Here is a 12,320-nt window from a genome sequence, read left to right as displayed (position 1 = left end):
AAGCGAGAAAATTCTCAGAAACTGAGAAAATTCTCAGAAAGCGAGAAAATTTTCAGAAATTGAGAAAATTCTCAGAAAGCGAGAAAATTCTCAGAACGCGAGAAAATTCTCAGAACGCGAGAAAATTCTCAGAAAGCGAGAAAATTCTCAGAAATTGAGAAAATTCTCAGAAAGCGAGAAAATTCTCAGAAAGCGAGAAAATTCTCAGAAACTGAGAAAATTCTCAAAAACTGAGAAAATTCTCAGAAAGCGAGAAAATTCTCAGAAAGCGAGAAAATTCTCAGAAAGCGAGAAAATTCTCAGAAAGCGAGAAAATTCTCAGAAATTGAGAAATTTACCAGAAAGTGAGAAAATTTTCAGAAATTGAGAAAATTCTCAGAAAGCGAGAAAATTCTCAGAACGCGAGAAAATTCTCAGAACGCGAGAAAATTCTCAGAAAGCGAGAAAATTCTCAGAAAATGAGAAAATTCTCAGAAAGCGAGAAAATTCTCAGAAAGCGAGAAAATTCTCAGAAACTGAGAAAATTCTCAAAAACTGAGAAAATTCTCAGAAAGCGAGAAAATTCTCAGAAAGCGAGAAATTCTCAGAAAGCGAGAAAATTTTCAGAAATTGAGAAAATTCTCAGAAAGCGAGAAAATTCTCAGAAACTGAGAAAATTCTCAGAAAGCGAGAAAATTTTCAGAAACTGAGAAAATTCTCAGAAAGCGAGAAAATTTTCAGAAATTGAGAAAATTCTCAGAAAGCGAGAAAATTCTCAGAAAGCGAGAAAATTTTTCAGAAAGCGAGAAAATTCACAGAAATTGAGAAATTTCTCAGAAAGTGAGAAAATTTTCAGAAATTGAGAAAATTTTCAGAAATTGAGAAAATTCTCAGAAAGCGAGAAAATTTTCAGACATTGAGAAAATTCTCAGAAATTGAGAAAAATTCTCAGAAAGCGAGAAAATTCTCAGAAAGCGAGAAAATTCTCAGAAACTGAGAAAATTCTCAAAAACTGAGAAAATTCTCAGAAAGCGAGAAAATTCTCAGAAAGCGAGAAAATTTTCAGAATTGAGAAAATTCTCAGAAATGAGAAAATTCTCAGAAAGCGAGAAAATTCTCAGAAATTGAGAAATTCTCAGAAAGCGAGAAAATTCTCAGAAACTGAGAACATTCTCAGAAAGCGAGAAAATTTTCAGAAATTGAGAAAATTCTCAGAAAGCGAGAAAATTCTCAGAACGCGAGAAAATTCTCAGAACGCGAGAAAATTCTCAGAAAGCGAGAAAATTCTCAGAAATGAGAAAATTCTCAGAAAGCGAGAAAATTCTCAGAAAGCGAGAAAATTCTCAGAAACTGAGAAAATTCTCAAAAACTGAGAAAATTCTCAGAAAGCGAGAAAATTCTCAGAAAGCGAGAAAATTCTCAGAAAGCGAGAAAATTCTCAGAAATTGAGAAATTTCTCAGAAAGTGAGAAAATTTTCAGAAATTGAGAAAATTCTCAGAAAGCGAGAAAATTCTCAGAACGCGAGAAAATTCTCAGAACGCGAGAGAAAATTCTCAGAAAGCGAGAAAATTCTCAGAAATTGAGAAAATTCTCAGAAAGCGAGAAAAATTCTCAGAAAGCGAGAAATTCTCAGAAACTGAGAAAATTCTCAAAAACTGAGAAAATTCTCAGAAAGCGAGAAAATTCTCAGAAAGCGAGAAAATTCTCAGAAAGCGAGAAAATTTTCAGAAATTGAGAAAATTTTCAGAAATGAGAAAATTCTCAGAAAGCGAGAAAATTCTCAGAAACTGAGAAAATTCTCAGAAAGCGAGAAAATTTTCAGAAACTGAGAAAATTCTCAGAAAGCGAGAAAATTATCAGAAAGCGAGAAAATTCTCAGAAAGCGAGAAAATTTTCAGAAATTGAGAAAATTCTCAGAAAGCGAGAAAATTCTCAGAAAGCGAGAAAATTTTCAGAAATTGAGAAAAATTCTCAGAAATTGAGAAAATTCTCAGAAAGCGAGAAAATTCTCAGAAAGCGAGAAATTTCTCAGAAATTGAGAAAATCTCAGAAAGCGAGAAAATTTTCAGAAAGCGAGAAATTTCTCAGAAATTGAGAAAATTCTCAGAAAGCGAGAAAATTTTCAGAAAGCGAGAAAATTCTCAGAAATTGAGAAAATCTCAGAAATTGAGAAAATTCTCAGAAATTGAGAAATTCTCAGAAAGCGAGAAAATTCTCAGAACGCGAGAAAATTCTCAGAAAGCGAGAAAATTCTCAGAAATTGAGAAAATTCTCAGAAAGCGAGAAAATTCTCAGAAAAGCGAGAAAATTCTCAGAAACTGAGAAAATTCTCAAAAACTGAGAAAATTCTCAGAAAGCGAGAAAATTCTCAGAAAGCGAGAAAATTCTCAGAAAGCGAGAAAATTTTCAGAAATTGAGAAAATTCTCAGAAATTGAGAAAATTCTCAGAAAGCGAGAAAATTCTCAGAAATTGAGAAAATTCTCAGAAAGCGAGAAAATTCTCAGAAACTGAGAAAATTCTCAGAAAGCGAGAAAATTTTCAGAAATTGAGAAAATTCTCAGAAAGCGAGAAAATTCTCAGAACGCGAGAAAATTCTCAGAAAGCGAGAAAATTCTCAGAAACTGAGAAAATTCTCAAAAACTGAGAAAATTCTCAGAAAGCGAGAAAATTCTCAGAAAGCGAGAAAATTCTCAGAAATTGAGAAATTTCTCAGAAAGTGAGAAAATTTTCAGAAATTGAGAAAATTCTCAGAAAGCGAGAAAATTCTCAGAAACTGAGAAAATTCTCAAAAACTGAGAAAATTCTCAGAAAGCGAGAAAATTCTCAGAAAGCGAGAAAATTCTCAGAAAGCGAGAAAATTTTCAGAAATTGAGAAAATTCTCAGAAATTGAGAAAATTCTCAGAAAGCGAGAAAATTCTCAGAAATTGAGAAAATTCTCAGAAAGCGAGAAAATTCTCAGAAACTGAGAAAATTCTCAGAAAGCGAGAAAATTTTCAGAAATTGAGAAAATTCTCAGAAAGCGAGAAAATTCTCAGAACGCGAGAAAATTCTCAGAAAGCGAGAAAATTCTCAGAAACTGAGAAAATTCTCAAAAACTGAGAAAATTCTCAGAAAGCGAGAAAATTCTCAGAAAGCGAGAAAATTCTCAGAAATTGAGAAATTTCTCAGAAAGTGAGAAAATTTTCAGAAATTGAGAAAATTCTCAGAAAGCGAGAAAATTCTCAGAACGCGAGAAAATTCTCAGAACGCGAGAAAATTCTCAGAAAGCGAGAAAATTCTCAGAAATTGAGAAAATTCTCAGAAAGCGAGAAAATTCTCAGAAAGCGAGAAAATTCTCAGAAACTGAGAAAATTCTCAAAAACTGAGAAAATTCTCAGAAAGCGAGAAAATTCTCAGAAAGCGAGAAAATTCTCAGAAAGCGAGAAAATTCTCAGAAATTGAGAAATTTCTCAGAAAGTGAGAAAATTTTCAGAAATTGAGAAAATTCTCAGAAAGCGAGAAAATTCTCAGAACGCGAGAAAATTCTCAGAAACTGAGAAAATTCTCAGAAAGCGAGAAAATTCTCAGAAAGCGAGAAAATTCTCAGAAATTGAGAAAATTCTCAGAAAGCGAGAAAATTCTCAGAAAGCGAGAAAATTTTCAGAAATTGAGAAAATTCTCAGAAATTGAGAAAATTCTCAGAAAGCGAGAAAATTCTCAGAAAGCGAGAAATTTCTCAGAAATTGAGAAAATTCTCAGAAAGCGAGAAAATTTTCAGAAAGCGAGAAAATTCTCAGAAATTGAGAAAATTCTCAGAAATTGAGAAAATTCTCAGAAATTGAGAAAATTCTCAGAAAGCGAGAAAATTCTCAGAAATTGAGAAAATTCTCAGAAAGCGAGAAAATTCTCAGAAACTGAGAAAATTCTCAGAAAGCGAGAAAATTTTCAGAAATTGAGAAAATTCTCAGAAAGCGAGAAAATTCTCAGAACGCGAGAAAATTCTCAGAACGCGAGAAAATTCTCAGAAAGCGAGAAAATTCTCAGAAATTGAGAAAATTCTCAGAAAGCGAGAAAATTCTCAGAAAGCGAGAAAATTCTCAGAAACTGAGAAAATTCTCAAAAACTGAGAAAATTCTCAGAAAGCGAGAAAATTCTCAGAAAGCGAGAAAATTCTCAGAAAGCGAGAAAATTCTCAGAAAGCGAGAAAATTCTCAGAAATTGAGAAATTTCTCAGAAAGTGAGAAAATTTTCAGAAATTGAGAAAATTCTCAGAAAGCGAGAAAATTCTCAGAACGCGAGAAAATTCTCAGAACGCGAGAAAATTCTCAGAAAGCGAGAAAATTCTCAGAAATTGAGAAAATTCTCAGAAAGCGAGAAAATTCTCAGAAAGCGAGAAAATTCTCAGAAACTGAGAAAATTCTCAAAAACTGAGAAAATTCTCAGAAAGCGAGAAAATTCTCAGAAAGCGAGAAAATTCTCAGAAAGCGAGAAAATTTTCAGAAATTGAGAAAATTCTCAGAAAGCGAGAAAATTCTCAGAAACTGAGAAAATTCTCAGAAAGCGAGAAAATTTTCAGAAACTGAGAAAATTCTCAGAAAGCGAGAAAATTTTCAGAAATTGAGAAAATTCTCAGAAAGCGAGAAAATTCTCAGAAAGCGAGAAAATTTTCAGAAAGCGAGAAAATTCTCAGAAATTGAGAAATTTCTCAGAAAGTGAGAAAATTTTCAGAAATTGAGAAAATTTTCAGAAATTGAGAAAATTCTCAGAAAGCGAGAAAATTTTCAGACATTGAGAAAATTCTCAGAAAGCGAGAAAATTCTCAGAAACTGAGAAAATTCTCAGAAAGCGAGAAAATTTTCAGACACTGAGAAATTTCTCAGAAACTGAGAAAATTCTCAGAAAGCGAGAAAATTTTCAGAAATTGAGAAAATTCTCAGAAAGCGAGAAAATTTTCAGACATTGAGAAAATTCTCAGAAAGCGAGAAAATTCTCAGAAAGCGAGAAAATTTTCAGAAATTGAGAAAATTCTCAGAAAGCGAGAAAATTCTCAGAAACTGAGAAAATTCTCAGAAAGCGAGAAAATTTTCAGAAACTGAGAAAATTCTCAGAAAGCGAGAAAATTATCAGAAAGCGAGAAAATTCTCAGAAAGCGAGAAAATTTTCAGAAATTGAGAAAATTCTCAGAAAGCGAGAAAATTCTCAGAAAGCGAGAAAATTTTCAGAAATTGAGAAAATTCTCAGAAATTGAGAAAATTCTCAGAAAGCGAGAAAATTCTCAGAAAGCGAGAAATTTCTCAGAAATTGAGAAAATTCTCAGAAAGCGAGAAAATTTTCAGAAAGCGAGAAAATTCTCAGAAATTGAGAAAATTCTCAGAAATTGAGAAAATTCTCAGAAATTGAGAAAATTCTCAGAAAGCGAGAAAATTCTCAGAAATTGAGAAAATTCTCAGAAAGCGAGAAAATTCTCAGAAACTGAGAAAATTCTCAGAAAGCGAGAAAATTTTCAGAAATTGAGAAAATTCTCAGAAAGCGAGAAAATTCTCAGAACGCGAGAAAATTCTCAGAAAGCGAGAAAATTCTCAGAAATTGAGAAAATTCTCAGAAAGCGAGAAAATTCTCAGAAAGCGAGAAAATTCTCAGAAACTGAGAAAATTCTCAAAAACTGAGAAAATTCTCAGAAAGCGAGAAAATTCTCAGAAAGCGAGAAAATTCTCAGAAAGCGAGAAAATTTTCAGAAATTGAGAAAATTCTCAGAAAGCGAGAAAATTCTCAGAAAGCGAGAAAATTCTCAGAAAGCGAGAAAATTCTCAGAAATTGAGAAATTTCTCAGAAAGCGAGAAAATATTTCAGAAATTGAGAAAATTCTCAGAAACTGAGAAAATTCTCAGAAAGCGAGAAAATTTTCAGAAATTGAGAAAATTCTCAGAAATTGAGAAAATTTTCAGAAATTGAGAAAATTCTCAGAAAGCGAGAAAATTCTCAGAAATTGAGAAATTTCTCAGAAAGTGAGAAAATTTTCAGAAATTGAGAAAATTCTCAGAAAGCGAGAAAATTCTCAGAAAGCGAGAAAATTTTCGGAAAGCGAGAAAATTCTCAGAAAGCGAGAAAATTCTCAGAAATTGAGAAAATTCTCAGAAATTGAGAAAATTCTCAGAAAGCGAGAAATTTCTCAGAAATTGAGAAAATTTTCAGAAATTGAGAAAATTCTCAGAAATTGAGAAAATTCTCAGAAACTGAGGAAATTCTCCAAAAATTGAGAAAATTCGCAGAAATCGAGAAAATTCTCAGAAATTGAGAAAATTCTCAGAAATTGAGAAAATGTTCAGAAATTGAAAAAATCTTCAGAAATTGAGAAAATTCTCATTCTCATTCTCATTCTCATTCTCATTCTCATTCTCATTCTCAGCTCATTTCCGCTCCTCAGCACAATTGTGCGGTGTGCGACTTACCTTTTCTTTTTCTTTTAGTAGTATGGTGAATCATCACTTACCTTTTTTTTTCTTTCAGTAGTACCCAGATAACAGTGAGACGATCTTCTCACTATAGAAATGCTGTAGGCTCGCTGTAGTCTCGCTCTAGTCTCCGGAACAACGCGCTTATGGCAAATAACCCACGAGACTAGCGCGAGACTATAGGGGCCCAAGGAACGGAGACTAGAGCGATTCGGAGACGTGGACTGTGGTTGTCTCGCTCTCTCCTATAGCCCCCTTTCTTTCTTTTCTCCCGACGCCATCATGGCGCATTAAAATGCATTTGTGTGTGTTTCAGTAAGCCACGTGTGGTGGCATTTATTTTTCTATTTCGCACATCAACACTTCGATACGTTCTGACGCGCGCCGTGGTGTCGCACGTTGGTATGATGCGTGGTGGCGTCGCAGTGGTGGCGTGTTCCAGGCTGCATACAAGAACTTTCCTGTTCGCGCTGATGATCGCTGTAAACCGCACCGCGTACACCGTTCGTCAGCGCGGTTTCTTCATCAATGCACAATGCTCGGGCACATGTCGGAGAGAAAGAAAACATCAAAACATTAGATCACTTACGGGGCAACGTAATGTTGTTTTAACTTACCTTCCGGACTGCAGTCAACACCTGGAGTATAACAATCACTTTATATCTACTTTTGCTAACTTTTCTAACACTTTGCTACACTTGCACTGCACCGTCTGCGGAACGCGTGCTTCCCGGGACTTTGACGGAATTTTGACTGCCGCGATCGGTACTTTGCCGAATTTCGATCGAGGTTGCTCCGTCCCGTTTTTGCCTTCTGTTGCCTTCTCTTGCGCGCTGCCGTTCGAATCGCTCCACGACTCTTGCGCTCTTCCCACCCCACGTAATCGAAACCCACAAGTTCGCGTTCGTTTTCGTTCGCCCTTCTTCTCTTCCCATTCCGCCCTTCCCCCTCCGCAGCCGCGTCCCACAAGATCGCGCGCGAAACCTCCTCCTCCTCGTGGTTTCTTCCGCTCTTTCCCCTGCTGCCTACGAGCGGTTCCATAGTGAGCGTTGCATTTGCCCCTTCCTCGACCCCGTCGCAGGTCGGGGGGGTTTCGTTTTCAACCTCCTCAGCCTTCCTCTCGCTGCGTCGCAGGCGGAGGGGTCTGCTCATTGTTCAGTGGGGAGCGAAAAGAGCGGTGAGCGTGTAAAAGCCTGCCACAGACCGCAAGCGGCGCGTGCGGAACGTTTCGCCGCGTACGAATAGAATGTATGGGATTGTACTGGGCAATACATACCGCACGCGGACGGCGCGTGCGGATCCTTGCGGACCTTGCGGCAGAATGCAAAAGTTTGCATTTTGACGCGGCGAAACGCGGCGAAATCCGGTGGATTTGATTTGGCAGTTAGATGTAAACAAAATGAGTGTTTGCATTGTGATCATGGAATCATGTTATTGATAATAATATGTATAGTATAATATGATAAGTAATAGAAATGTAATATCTTGTTTTCGTTAACAATTCGTGTTTTCGTAAACATCGTTTGATTTATACCAATGGGTTCAAAGCTAAAACGGCCGTGCCGCGCCGCACGCACTGCAACCGGTATGTGTTGCCGCTTCATCCGCGGCGAACCGTTCCGTCCGCTCCGCACGCGCCGCTTGCGGTCTGTGGCAGGCTTAGGTGTTGCCGCTTCGTCCGCGGCGAACCGTTCCGTCCGCGCCGCAAGCTCCGCTTGTGGTCTGTGGCAGGCTAAACTCCTCGATAGCTACAGTGGTAATCGATAAAATATGAGTATTTTGTCAAAAAAAAAAATTTATCAATTATCATAACTTTGATTAAAAATGTGCTGCGCGGCACTGTACCATTGTTTTGATTTTTAACAATCGAGAATATTTAACATTTTTCAACAAATTTCGTCATTTTCGTGATGAAATAAAGGTGAAAAGAGCTAGTTAGAGTCGTTTGCACCTCCCGCCGTTGTTCCAGCTCACAACGAAGAAAAAGCGAGAAGCAAAACAAGGAGAATGGAGGTAAAAACGTGGCCGTTTTTTAACAATTTTCAAATTATACTGAAAAGAATTCTCATTATTTTCCAGGATAAACCGAAAACCACCATCCGGGACTTGTTCGAAAATGCCAGGGAGCGCAGAACCTTTCTCAAGATTTGTGCTCCGATGGTAAGATACAGCAAGTACGAAACCGGATCCGCACACAAGACTTTTCCCCGAGAAGTCTCATAAATTTTTCGATTCTAGATTAGAGTTCCGGCATTTGGTACGATCTTTTGGGACCGACCTTACGTTTACCAGCATGATTATGGCTGATTCGTTCTGCCGAAGCGAAAAAGCGCGGTTAAATGAATTCACCACGAACAAAGGTAAGAATGGGCTAAGCCTTTGTTAAAACGAAACATGAACCTGACTAGGCTTCATCTTTATTGTAGAAGACACACCATTGATAGCCCAGTTTGCCGCTAATAACTCGATCGATTTCCTGTCCGCCACCGAAATGGTCTATCCGTAAGCAACTGAAAACATAAAGTCCTATCGACTTGACCTGAAAACGATTTTCGGTTATTTCTTATTTTAGCTACGTTGATGGGGTAGACCTCAATTGTGGATGTCCGCAACGATGGGCGATGGCGGCAGGGTATGGTAGCGCGATGCTGAAAACGCCGGAACGAATCGTAGACCTCCTGAGCACGGTTCGCCGAAACATGCCGAACACGTTCAGCGTCTCGGTGAAGGTACGGCTGCTCTCGAATCAGTCAATGAAAAGTACTATCGACATGTGCCGGATGCTGGAAGCTACAGGAATCACCTTCCTGACCGTCCACGGGAGAACGGCGGCGGAGAAAACGAACGTTCCGGTGCACAAAGAGGCTCTACGGGAGATCAAACAATCGCTCAGCATTCCGATGGTGGCCAACGGTGATATTTTCACGCTCGATAATGCCAAAGACATGTATTCAACTACTGGATGCGATGGTAAGTCAGATACAAAACGTTTCGTTAAATTAACTAACACATATGGCCACCGACACTCAATTCATGCTCATGTTCGACATCTGAGATGTTAAAGATGCTCCCGAACAGGATGCTTCCGCTTCCGCTGGTTCACTGAGAGCGTTGATGTCCTGGTTGAGCTCCGTGATTGACTTCTGATGACCGTTAATCTTGCTGATTCCTTCCCGCAAGTCCGCTAGTACTTTGAAAAATTTGTTCAACTCCGGTATCTGTTCGACGTTACGTTCCAATTTTGGATCTATCGGAAGATTATCCAGCTTTTCAAGCGATTTTCTCAGATCAATTCTGTTGATTTCATCGCGCACGAGAGCAAAATCCTGCTGATCAGATGCATCTTCTCCAGCCTGACGGGTACTGAAGTCGGATGGAATCGTTTCTGCATTGAGACTTGCACCGAGATGTTCGAAGGAAATCGAAGAAAGAGTTTCACGTGCATTCACAAATATGTTGTACGTTTCGTCCAGCTGCATCTGTATATCGTTGATACGCTGCTGGATGATGTCTTCGCCACTGCACTCGGTCGCCTCCGTGTGCTGGCTTTCCGCGATTTGTTTGCTGGTACTATCCGGTGTTGCGTCCATTTTGGTTCACACAAGAAAATACAATTAGCACTCGTGAACCTTCTCCACTGTCGACTAGATGAGCATTGTGAAAAAGCGGCTAACTGTCTGGATGAGTTGTTTGTCGGTCGCCTAATAATCACCGTTGCCCCTCGCAACCCTAAACATGCTGGTCGCAGTAGCAACAGAGGACGCGAAAGTGTAACAAAAAATAAACGTTTTCCAAAAAATGAACTTTTACTCCAACAATCCGCTCTAGGTGTGATGGCGGCCCGTGGACTACTTACTAATCCGGCCTTGTTTTCTGGCTGCAACAGTACTCCGATCGAGTGTGTCGGGCGGTGGCTTAACATTTGCGAAGAAGCCGACACCGGCATGACTTTCCAGTGTATGCACCATCATTTCTCCTTCATGACGGAATCGTTGCTAGCCAAGCCGCACCGCATAGTACTCAACAACCTGGGCAAGGATAAGAGCAAGGTGTACGGCTTCATCCGTCAGCATGTACCGCTACAGGATGTTAACAGCGAGCGGATGGTGGTTGATTTTTCGCCCAGATTATGCTGTACGTACAATGAGGAAGCATTTCGGGCACGCTTAGCGGAAACACAAACTACGCGCCCTGATCGCACCTGTGACTACGATCCTGAAGCGACGGATGGCAACTTTTTTCAAAGCCATCGAAACGAGTTGACCGCTGAGGAGAGCTGCAAGCTAGACGACGATGGCGTAGCCTACATGGACGGTGGAGGGTTTCTTTTTGATGAATAAAATCTATTCAACGCAATTCAATCTACATCATCCCTTTGTTGGTAGTGTTTCGACTGCAACATCCGACGCGACTACAACACCGATACCGTATAGATACCTCGTTTTAAATTTTACTTTTTATTTAAACATTGGTTTTTCTTCTTTTTTACTGCTGTTTTTTCATACATACATCATCGGACACACGCAACACTCGTCAACGCACGTTGGACGTTGTGATATTGTTGTTTACTTGTCTGCTATTTGGTTTGAAATGCTCGATTACTTTTCTGCGTTCCCCATTTCTTATTCAGTGGCATTCTCTTTACTGACTGTGACCGTGTGCCTAAACGTGATCACACCGTTCTTGTAAGCTTGCGGAGGTGGAATTGTTTAGATGAGTTTTTGTGTGTGTCTTGTGTGTGGGTTTATGGCTCTTCGATCTTTGGGTATTTCAATATTAGGAATTCTTTTGATGCCTATGTACCACTCTACGCTCAATCAATCAGCTGTGTTTTACACTCAACACGATTGTGTTCTTTTTGTGAACCTTAAAGAACCGAATAATCTATCCGTCGGGGACAGTCGGAAAGGTTGAAAGAATAAAAACTCGTCTTTTCTAGAGGTTTCCTCCGTCATCCGCAGGGTACGCAGTTGCTTCCGGTGTGTTTTGATGGAGAGTTTCACTTTCCTCTATGTTTGGGTTGCTCGAAAACGGGTTGTTTAACTTTTTATCAAAATTGGAAATGAATTCCAGCCCTCATCCCTATATCCATTCTGTTCGGTTCTAGCATTATAACAACAGTATAGCGTCACAAAACTCGGGAAATTGGTAGTATTAAACCCATACACGCAAATCAAGCGACATATTTTGATTTAACATGTGTGTATCTACCTTTGCTCTTGTTAAACGCATTTTTTATTAGCTTGAGTATAGTTGCTTTGTTTGTTTCTTTTTTTGTTCTTGGCTGTTGGCTGCATTAGATTGAATTGGATTATTATTGGTTTGTTGGATGAACTTGAACTAAGCCTCCTTAGAACCGACGATGCACGCGTCCTTGCTGATACATTCAAGAATCGTAGACATTCCAAAATATTCTTCTCCCTCCGTTTACACTCTTGCTTTTCCAACATTCGTGACCATAATCAACTTTTAAACTGTTTCATCTTACACCTCATGATCACCGTTCCTGTTCCTTCTTTATTCGCAACATTTTCCCCTGGCAACAGTGTGAAACGATAGGGTAATCATTGTGAACGGATAGTCAGTACTACACTTTAACTAGAAGGCTGCGTGTGTATATGTGAGCGTGTGTGTGTTTTGTTGTAAGTATTGAAAGGTGAATAGATCGATCCTTGCGTAGTTCAATGAGCGTTTATCTATGGGGTAGTACGCATGTGCACCATTCAGCAAAATCAAACGGCGTTTTTGAGAGAAAAAATAAGAGCATTCATGTTATCATGGCTGTTTTTTTTTGTTTTTGGTTTCATTAACTACGGACAGTGTAATTACCTCCTGATGCCACCCTGGCCGGCTGGTATCGCTAGAAACAGCGTGCGGTGCCTGTGCTGGGAGATGCTTGAGTCTCGA

The 12,320-nt window shown here is 39.0% G+C and overlaps 2 protein-coding genes across 10 annotated transcripts in view; one reads left to right on the top strand and one right to left on the bottom strand.

Annotated features, from left to right (window-relative positions):
- Positions 1-8,289: 8,289 nt before the first annotated feature.
- On the top strand, positions 8,290-10,774 carry LOC125951005 (tRNA-dihydrouridine(20a/20b) synthase [NAD(P)+]-like). 2 transcript variants are annotated; one of them, XM_049679483.1, is made up of 6 exons: positions 8,290-8,426; positions 8,493-8,587; positions 8,652-8,773; positions 8,840-8,915; positions 8,986-9,383; positions 10,242-10,774. In XM_049679483.1, exons 1-6 carry the CDS (start codon positions 8,421-8,423, stop codon positions 10,751-10,753), a joined length of 1,209 nt encoding a protein of 402 aa, XP_049535440.1. In that variant the 5' UTR covers positions 8,290-8,420; the 3' UTR covers positions 10,754-10,774. The 2 variants fall into 2 exon arrangements, with proteins under 2 accessions (XP_049535440.1, XP_049535441.1); XM_049679484.1 differs by lacking the exon at positions 8,290-8,426 and having other exon boundaries at positions 8,491-8,573.
- A 1,381-nt stretch (positions 10,775-12,155) lies between these two features.
- LOC125950985 (amyloid-beta-like protein) overlaps positions 12,156-12,320 on the bottom strand; it is a 71,970-nt gene continuing 71,805 nt past the window's right edge. For all 8 annotated transcript variants that reach the window (XM_049679433.1, XM_049679435.1, XM_049679440.1 and 5 more), the window contains exon 12: positions 12,156-12,320. This exon is cut by the window's right edge and continues 4,706 nt beyond it. The gene's annotated coding sequence lies outside the window, so the exon portion shown is untranslated.

The sequence above is a fragment of the Anopheles darlingi genome, chromosome 2 (genome assembly GCF_943734745.1).
Source record: "Anopheles darlingi chromosome 2, idAnoDarlMG_H_01, whole genome shotgun sequence".
In the NCBI taxonomy this organism is placed as follows: domain Eukaryota; kingdom Metazoa; phylum Arthropoda; class Insecta; order Diptera; family Culicidae; genus Anopheles; species Anopheles darlingi.
The sequence above is the reverse complement of the archived record's forward strand: the minus strand, read 5'-3'. Positions and strand labels throughout refer to the sequence as shown.